The following is a 10,199-nucleotide window of genomic DNA, read 5'->3' on the forward strand; positions in this document are numbered from 1 at the left end:
AAAAAAAAAAATCACTGCCCTAAATCATTGTGTTTCTCAATATAGGGAAGAATATTAGTGAGATTCTTTAATTATTACAAAGTCTGGTCAACCTTGATACTTGTCCACCTGCTTTGTGAAAGCAAAGTCATAGAATAACTGCATTTCAGGTTTTGTTACAGGTTACCAAATACTGCTTGGGGACAACTGATAAGCGAGACTGGTTTAAAGAGTGTGTTCCAAAGGCTTTATATGGGTTTGTTCAATCTTCATAACAATTCTGAGGTAGATACTAATACCCTCATCTTACAGAAGAAGAGCCAGGCACAGGAGGGTGAGTTGATTTGCCCCGACTGCACGACGAGTGAACAGCTGAGGCAGATGCAGACCCGGGGGTCTGGCGCCAGAGTTCACAGTCTTAATCACTTCGCTCCAGTACCATCTGCTGCAGGGCTTGACACCTGGGTCACATTCGTTTTTCAAAGAGACAACTTCAACAGAATTGACTTAACTTTTAACTTGACTTTTTAAAAAAGAACTGGCCATGTAAAGAATAGTGTCATATCTTTAATGAAAGTGCTATTAAAATGCCATATTAATGATACTGTCACTGTTCCCTATGTCTGGTCTTTATATGTTTTATTAGAAAATAAAAGGTATACAACATTTTGATTCCATTTTGTTTTCCTGTCAGAGTTTACCTGTGCCTCAGTGTTAAACTGTGCTTTTACCATTACCAGATAACAACTAATTCTTTATGGCTATGCTTTTCTATACACCAGCCTATCATTTTCTGCCTCACATTCAGTAACACTAGGCTAGGTGCTGGACAATTAGAAGTGAAACAGTTATGTCCCATGCTTTCTTTCATTGAGCTCAATATTTAATAGGGAAGATGTGCATTAAACAAATAATTGCATTATTAATGACAAGCACAAGTTCTATAAAGGAAAAGCACAGCATGCTTTGAGAATATACTATCGGGGGAGACCCAATCTAGTCAATGTGGCCAAGACATCCTTAAAGTGTGATATTTATGATGAGCTATAATGGACAAAAGGGACTCCTTCTGCCTAGAATGGCTTCTAGGTAAAGAAAAGAAAATGTAGAAGATACTGAGGTGGGAAGGATGGCTCTTCTAACAAACTTTGGCAATTTGTCAACAGGAACTGATAGAACACCTTCTGGTGGCACCTGTCCAAGACACTTGCTAGAAACAGGAAAAAGGTGAGAACTCCAGCTTACTTAACTGAGGGTGATTCTGCTCTACGTGGGAGAGGTAGAGGAATAGTTCTCACCTCGGCTACACATTAGAATTCTGGTGAGCTATCTCAAGGAAAGAGGCCATGGAGTGAGGAAAAAGAATCCGTTTAATTTACTGAATGTTCTATCCCAAGTAAGAAAAAAAAATTGGAAAGCTAGAAAAGACTGTTACAAGGGGGTGATCCTATTAATCTATTTTATAGTATCTACAAATGCATACCAAACAGCCAGACTTTTTTTCTTCTTATTTCTTTTCTTTTTTTTTTAATAGCTGAGCTATCCTGCCACCTATTGGCAGCTCAGCAGCTGCTCAGCTCGGGCCGGGACTTGAACCGCTGTTGCTCAGAGTTCGCACTCTTGAGCGAGCTCTTAACCAACTGAGCCACTCGGCCGGCCCCTTTTTCTTATTTCTAATTCTATAAAAGCAGAAGTATTGCTTTCATCCTGGAAGAAACCTGGAGCTCATATATACTGCTTTTATACAGGGGTGAAAATGGAAACAGGTAGAGCAAAAAGAGGGGGAGAAAAATCTTTCCTGGACTTTTGCCTTTGTTGCCAATCAGTGTTTGTTAAAATAAGTAGATAATTCAGAAGACAATTAGGACTGTTAGTTTAAATGTTTACACAATTCATTTTATACTGTATTATTAATACAGGCTTTTTTGGTTTCATCACATTCTGTTTGTTTTTTGCTGCCATGCTTTTATTAGATTTGTTTGCCATACGACAAATAAAGCAAATAAAAAAAACCAACAATTGGTGGTAGGAGGTTTTCTAATAAAAATATGGATAACCACTTATAGAAAGTTTATTATGTACCAGGCACTCTGTGAAATGTTTTGAATACATAATTATCTCAATTCATCACAACCTTTTGACCTATATCACATCTGTATCATCAATGAGGAAACTGAAGCACAAAGAAGTCAAATAACTCTGTGCCAAAGGTCAGCCAGTGAGGGATGCCATAGTCCATCCAACATGCTTTTCCTCTTGGAGTTCATTCAACTTATTGTCTGAGCACAGTCTACGTGGTGGATCCCAGAGGAAGGCCAAAGAGGATCAGGAGAAAAAACAGCAACCTTATGATTGTTCAGCCTACTGTCTTTTCTTACTGTGAATAGGATTCAGTTTAATCAGATTCATTAAAAAAAATGTATCAGCTGTTCTAAACTTTAGTGTGCATCAGAATCTCCTGTTGAGTCTAGTTACAACACAGACCGCTGGGCCCCATCCAGGCTTTCTGATTCAGTAGGTCTGGGTGGAGGCTGAGAATATGCATCTCTAACAAGCGCTCAGCTAATGCTGCTGGGTCCAGGAACCACAATTTCAGGACCATTAGCCTATATACATATACTACAGAAATTCACTCTTACATAGTTCTAGTAAATAAAACCACACAGTGAGGGATTAGAGCGTAAGTAAAAGAGCTACTTTAGAGTTTAAAGAGAGTGGAATTTTCTAAGAAACATTTAAGATTTTTTTTTCCTAAATTATATTTCTGAATATAGTATTTGATGTGTATGAAAAACATAAGTAAGATTGTAAAAAAAACCATATAATTCTCATACCTAATTCATACATAGTGGCAATCAATTTCTTTAAATACAACTAATTTCCATTAATATTAAACTCTATTTATTTTTGTAATTGCCAAATATTCTTTTGAGATTTAATTTTTGAAGAATGCATATAAACTTTTATAATTAACATATATAGTATAAATAGGTTAAATTTTAAATAGTTTTTCTTCATTGCGATTCCACGGTTGTTACTAGTGAATAAACACTATGTTAACTGAAGCCTAATCTAACAGAATGTATGAAGTTTGATAAGAAAAGTAATTCAAACAGTTCCAAGTTATATAGTAAAACTGCTAGACAGAGAGAACACAAATAATGATTTTATTCTAAATTTTGTAATTTTAGTTAATTTGTTAAAGAAAACACAAAATTTAAGACTAGGCTAAAGCATTCTAAAGTAAGCCTTCAAAAATAATGATAGACTAGCCTTCAATGCTATTTGAGCAATTATATACAGTGAATATTGGCAATGAAGTAAAATCTTACCCAGATCTAGTCGTTTTGAATTCCACCTTGAGGATAGGTTTGCATGGTTCTGGCTTCTTCCCATCCTTTAACTGTTTTCCTAAAATATATTTTCCTGCATTAAATTCTAAAATTCTAAGTTACTCTAAATTCTTACATTGATCTTTTATAAAATGAAATTGAAATAAATAAATCCACCATGAAACATTTTAAAGTGATTTTGAAAGAAGCACTGAATACAAAATAAGGTATTTTAAGTGATCAAATTCACTGTTTGAAATTCAGTGATGAAAAGTAAATAAAATGAATAACTTAGTAACAACATTTATGTGATACACAAGCAATTCTAGTGAGAGAAATTGATAGTCTTCCCAATGTTTTTAATTACAGATAAGCAAAATAGAATTTCAATTTGCTAAATGAATTCAAGTTTTAAAATGTTTAGATTTGAGAAAAATAAATCTAAATCAGATTTCCACCCAAGTGTGACAGGCTACAAAATTAAACCCTATGCTAGTTAATAAATTCATTTATATTTATTTTCCTAAAGTAAAATCCATCCATTGGAATGTTTAGAAGACTGCTGAACTACACCAACCTCTATAAAATGTGTCAGGGACTCATACTGTCAAATAATTTCGACTATTTTGAAAAATGTTTATTAGTTTCTATTATCTATTTCTACATGTTCATTATAGAAACAACTCAGGAAAATATAAAGTAAATAAGACATCTATTCCCATTTCTTAAGAGATTAATCATTCTAAACAGTATTATTCTTAGAGATCCCAAACATACAACCCTACCCAATACTTCTTATCTTCCTTCCCCGCCCCCATAGTACCTGTCTCATTCTAATATACTTGATCTTTTTTTCGTTTGTTGTGTGCCTCATCAACAAGAATGTAGTTTCCATAAAAACAAAATGTTTAGGTGTGTATGTGTTTTCTGTTGATCTATATACCTGGTGACAAACATTGTTTGGCATATAGTGGGTACTCAGTAACTATTTAATGGTGAATAAATTAGTATTTTTTCCCTTAAGATTAATTCCTACAAAAGGATATCTGGGTAGAACTATATTCCGGAAAGATTTTAGCAATGTATATATCCATCAGCAGTGTAAATGAGTATTATGCCACACTTTACCCAAACAATGCTATTTTCAGATTTGATAAGTGAAAAGGGTACTTCATTTTAATTTGTATTGTTTTAATCCCTAGCTAAATATTCTTAAGCTTACTGGTCATCTATATTTCTTCTTTTAAAATAGCTTATATCCTTCACCCATGCTTCTATGTAATCTCTATATTTGAAAATAAATTTAATATTAAAAGGTCATTAACACTATCTATCTCATATACTGCAAATATATTCTCTAGTGTCACTTGTAATTGAATTCTTAGAAATTGTTTTAAAATGCCCAGAAGTATACATTTAAATAATCAATTCTATCAGTCTTACCATGTTTCCAGTTATAAAAACTTAAAATCCCAAAATGTTAATTCTTCCAAAATTAATTTACAAATTTAATGTAATCTAATGGCGTTTCTTGGATTGGGACAAAATGACCTTAAAGTTCACACTGGACTTGATGCCTATGAAAAGCTCAGGAAACTAAGAAAGGGGATTAACTTCCAGAATGACAGAGTGAGAACCTCAGTGAACTGGCTTTTCCCACAAGAATTGAAATACTAGCAAAACAACTGAAGTTAAAAACTTCAAAACTAGGGAAATGAACCAAAGCCACAAAATGAGGAGAACATGTCTACCCAATAGAAACAACTGCACCTCAGTAAGACACGGTGGACTGGGACATCTTGATGGAGGGTTAATTCTCATACCCCTTGCTCCCCAGCTCAGTGGTCAGGTAGAGCCAAAAAAAGACAGTACCATCAGCCAATATAGAGGACTGAAATTTTTTTTGCAGTTCTATTAAAACCAGCTTCCCTAGTGCACAATCAATATTTTGTCCAAACTTGCAGCTCCCTGGAAAACTATATTCCCAAGGTATTGTGGCATTTCACTGGGCACAAACATCAGGTCAGGGAGACAAAAGGCCCTGCCCTCTAAGACATCATAGAAATTACAGCAATCTGCCAGCAATATCTAGCTGCTGCCTAAGGCTATGGTTTCAATTGAGACAAGAGCCTGACCGGGAATTTAAAAGGAAATCCTGAAGAACTAGACATATTCCTGGGGATCTAAAAGGCTGCACACACTGTAAGGCTGTGTGCATGTCCAGGAAATACCTGGGAAAGGGGTAAATCAAGGTCCCAGTCACTCATCTCTGGCTGACTTTGAGACCTCAAGCAAACAGGAAAATAAAAAATAAATCAATGGCAGAAAGTAAAATGAGCTATAATAGCTACTGCTGGCAGGAACATTGGAAAAGAGGTACTCATACATGGCTGGTAGAAATGTGAAGAGACAGTCTTCTTGGAAAGCAATTTGAGAACATTTATTAAAAACAGAAGTATGAAAGAACCAATTCCGATATAATATGTGCAGGATGGTAATGGCAGCATAATTTGTGAAAAATTGTGACACAAACAACTGGCTATTACACAACCATTAAAATGAAGGAATTAGAGCTATATCAGATGACATGGTGGGTTTTCCTAAAGTATAGTGGATTAAAGATGCAGAAAAGGCTAATATAATTCTATTTTATGTAAAACAAGAACCAAAACCAAATCTCATGTGTTTATGTATGTGTGTGTTAACACATGATTCTAGAAATATATATATTTTAGAAGAACACCTGTAAGATTTTTGACATAGCTTAGCTGGTGGGACAGGAAAGGGTTGGGCTGCTACTGTGGGGGGAAGGCTGAGGGAGAAGGGACTTGTATGATATGATCCCATTTGTGTATAATGATGGTGTGTGTGTGTGTGTGTGTGTGTGTGTACACATGTGTGTATAAAAACTATCAGTCTTTTTCACACAAAAATCACAAAAAATTTTTTCCAATTTCTGGTAATTGCTTTATAGTTTCATTTATTATATTTACTTATTTTCTGAAGTATATTTTGGTATAGGGAAGGTTTTTTTTCTCTAATAATGAATAAATTATCAGTTATTTCAAACAGCGCAATTTTTATAGTTCTTGAGCTGTAACTGTCAGAGAATAAAGTGCACATATTTAAAGTGTACACTTTGACAGCTGTAATATAGGTATGTACCTGTCAGCACTCTTTATTGAACCATCATAGCTTTTCCCACTGATAAGAAATGTCACCTTTATTATATTACATTTTTATAAATACACACGTCAGCTGGTATTGGAACATCAAACCCTGCCTTAACCTAAGATCCTAGGGGATCGCTTCTTCACCTCTTCATACAGAAATGATGGTGCAGTAGAAACTTGAACCTCTGCCATCTCAATATACAGAGGGTGCCAAAAAAAATGTATACACATTTTAAGAAAAGGAAAAAACTATTAAAATTGTAATAATATATGCCGATAACAAAAGATTAATACAAGTCAAGTTCGACTTCAGGAATTACAAGAGGTGCTCAAAGTGGTTGCCGGCAGCGTCCAGACACTTCTGATTATGGCAAACTACTGCTTGAGCAACGCTGACAGAAATGTCCACTCCACCTGTATTCATTTTTTTGGCACTCCCGGTGTGAGAACCAAGAAGTGATTAGTTATAGAGGTAAGTAGAGCAACAGAATAAGGGACCGGAAAGGACTGCTGGGGAGAAGGCTAGATTGTTGAGGTGGGGGAGGGAATCAACATATTGTGGACCAGTGACACAGATTTGCATCTATATATTTAAATGCCCCGTCCTCAATGTGTTATGGAGGGGATAAAAGGTATGGAAAAGAAGGTTTAAATGTGAAAAGCAGTCCCGTATGCTGTACAAGGTACAAAGTTAAGAATTTCAACCTCTGTTTCAATCTGTTCAGAGACATATGGCCTTTCTGTAAAGGATAAAACGTTCGCTCTGAAGAAGGCCAGCCTCAGGCCTCTATCTTCTACCACCCAAAGCTCTCATGGGAGTGATCAACTGATGTAATTTAGAATTACAGACCCAAATTTTACATTTATTTTCAAAAATTATTGTTACATACTTTTTTATGAAGTAAAACAATGATTCACATACAACTCAATTTAACTTATTTCAATATTCACCAGCAATCTTTCAGTGGCTGAAACAATTTTTAAAGAAGGGCACTGGGTGTTCTAGCTGCTCAACCTTTTTTCAACTCTGAGCTTACATATCTTGCATAAAACCTGGCTAAGTACAAAAATCTTAACTTTTTGTCTTGCTCAATGGTCTTTTTATATTGCGTATGTGTCTAGCATTTATACTTATAATAAAGTTTAAAGCAGTTTAATTTTTGTTTGTAAGTAAATTTTTTCCAGCCCCCTCTAGGATGCTAACAGTGCACTTTCATTATCTCTGTAAATCAAAAATGTTACAGTTTGTATAGTGATTTTTCTTCATTAATCTTGCTTAAAAATTAGTCCTTTTGATCTGCATACTCTGCTTTTTTTTTTTTTTTAACTCAGGTTTTTAAAATTACATCACGGATTATTTCTTATGTTCCAGAAAGGTTAATTTATTCATCTGTAATCCAAGACTAATCATTTTCTAAATCAAGTAATAAGGCACTAGGTAAGATTTTACAAAGCTGTATCAATTAATGGATGTTTTGAGGATCACCAGATTTCACCACTAGGTGTCATTTTTCTTCTTACTTGCTATGCCACCAGAGTAGCAAAAATCTGCTTTTTGTTTCAACTATCTGTGAACTACCTTGGTAAGTTGTTGAGAAGATCTGGTTAACCATAAAACTTCACTTGATTAATCACATAAACCACCACATCACATCCGCTTTCTTGTCTCTTATGTGCTTGCTTCCCGTTCCCATAACTGGCTGCAATGAATTAATTGGTCCAAGTCCTGTTGATTCTAATTCCAGAATTTTATTCATATGTCCATTTCTTCCTGTTTCCTGTTACAACTGAAATATTCATTATTTATTGTTTAATAATGCAAAAGCTCCCTAATTGGCCTCTCTTTTCTGCACTCAGTTCACCTGATGCACTACCATCAAAGAAATATTTCCAAAATGTAAATGTCATGTTTCTCATGGTAAAATCATTTACCAGGTCTCCATCATGAAGTCCAAACTCCTTAGCATACTATGGCGTACATTCATGCCTCTGTATGCTTTTCTGTCTTTGTTCCCTGTACTTGCCCACAGGAATTCTAAACTCTGGTCACATTAAACTATTCACAGTTTTACAAGAAGACTGTGCTTTTGATTATGTACCTTCTCATTAAAATGACCTTTTATGCTCTTTTTTTAATGTCATAACACGCCACTGACCCTTTATGATCAAGCTCATATAACCTGAATTTGTGAAATCTTCCTATACCCTTAATCCAAAAACATACTAGTTCTGTTTCCACATCATACTATGCATGCTTTTATCAGCACTTATATTATAGTTGTCAGTTTATAGATCATTTTCATTCATTGGACTATGAGTTCTTCGACAATATATTTCCAGTATTTAATTTCTGGTATATAGGAGGTGATCAATAAACGCCTGTTGAATGAATGAATGAAGAGGCATTAAAAGTGTGTGAAGATCGATACAAATCACAAAGACCCAGAACAGCCAAAGCAATCCTAAGAAGAAAGAACAAGGCTGGCGGTATCACACCCCGACTTCAACTTATACCACAAAGTGACAGTAATCAAAGCAGCACTGTATTAGAAGAAAAACAGACACACAAACCAATGGAATAGAATTGAGAATCCAGGAAAAAAACCCACATGTATATATGGACAGATAATTTTCAACAAAGGAGCCAAAAACATACAATGGAGAAAAGAAAGTTTCTTCAATAACAAGTCCGGGGAAAATTGGAAATCCACATGCAAAAAAAAATGAAACTAGACTGCTATCTATCACCACATACCAAAAATCAACTCAAAATGAATCAAAGACCTAAACATAAGATCTGAAACAATAAACTGCATAGAAGAAAGCATAGGTACTAAACTCATAGATCTTGGGTTCAGAGAGGATTTTATGAATTTGACCTCAAAGGCAAGGGAAATAAAAGCAAAAATAAAGGAATGGGACATATATATCAAACTAAAAAGCTTCTGCCCAGCAAAAGAAACCATCAACAAAATAAAGAGGCAAGCAACCAAATGGGAGAAGATATTTGTAAACAATGCCTCTGATAAGAGGCTAATATCCAAAATATATAAGGAACTCATACAACTGAACAGCAAAAAATAATCTAAAAATAATGAGCAGAGGACCTGAAGACACTTCTCTCAAAACGACAAATAGCCAACAGGTATATGAAAAAATGCTCACCTTCACTAGCTATCAGGGAAATGCAAACCAAAACCACAATGAGCTCCGACCTCACGCCTGTTACAATGGCTATCATCAAGAAGACAGGTAATAAGAGTGTTAAACAGGTTGTGGAGAAAAAGGAGCCCTTATACACTGCCGGGGGGAATGTAAACGGGTACAGCCACTGTGGGAAAGAGTATGGAGGATCTTCCAAAAAAATAAGAATAGAGTTATCATACAAGTCAGCAATCCCTCTTCTGGGTATCTATCCCCCAAAAATCTGAAAACATTTATCTGTAAAGATATGTACGTACCCCTCTGTTGACTGCAGCATTATTCACAATGGCCAAGACACGGAAACAACCAAAGTGTCCTTCAAGAGATGACTGAATAAAGAAGATGTGCAGTATATTGTCATGTATCATGTGCACCCATGTTTTTTGGCCCAAACTTTCAGGGGAAAAAATCTTTCGTCTTAATTTTTTAATTCAAATTTTTTATTTGTTTACATTTAGGTACTTGTTTTTGTATTAGAAAGGAATTTTAGCATTTATTTTTTAACATATTA

The 10,199-nt window shown here is 35.0% G+C and overlaps 1 protein-coding gene across 1 annotated transcript in view; it reads right to left on the reverse strand.

The window, feature by feature from the left end:
- The window catches only part of STXBP5 (syntaxin binding protein 5), a 182,049-nt gene that overhangs the window by 90,053 nt on the left and 81,797 nt on the right, over nucleotides 1–10,199 (reverse strand). The window contains exon 9 of the mRNA XM_019638917.1: nucleotides 3,312–3,390. Within this exon, the coding sequence (XP_019494462.1) occupies nucleotides 3,312–3,390 (79 nt within the window). The remainder of the gene's footprint in view (nucleotides 1–3,311; nucleotides 3,391–10,199) is intronic.

This window comes from Hipposideros armiger, unplaced genomic scaffold, assembly GCF_001890085.2.
Source record: "Hipposideros armiger isolate ML-2016 unplaced genomic scaffold, ASM189008v1 scaffold_41, whole genome shotgun sequence".
NCBI classification, from domain to species: Eukaryota; Metazoa; Chordata; class Mammalia; order Chiroptera; family Hipposideridae; genus Hipposideros; species Hipposideros armiger.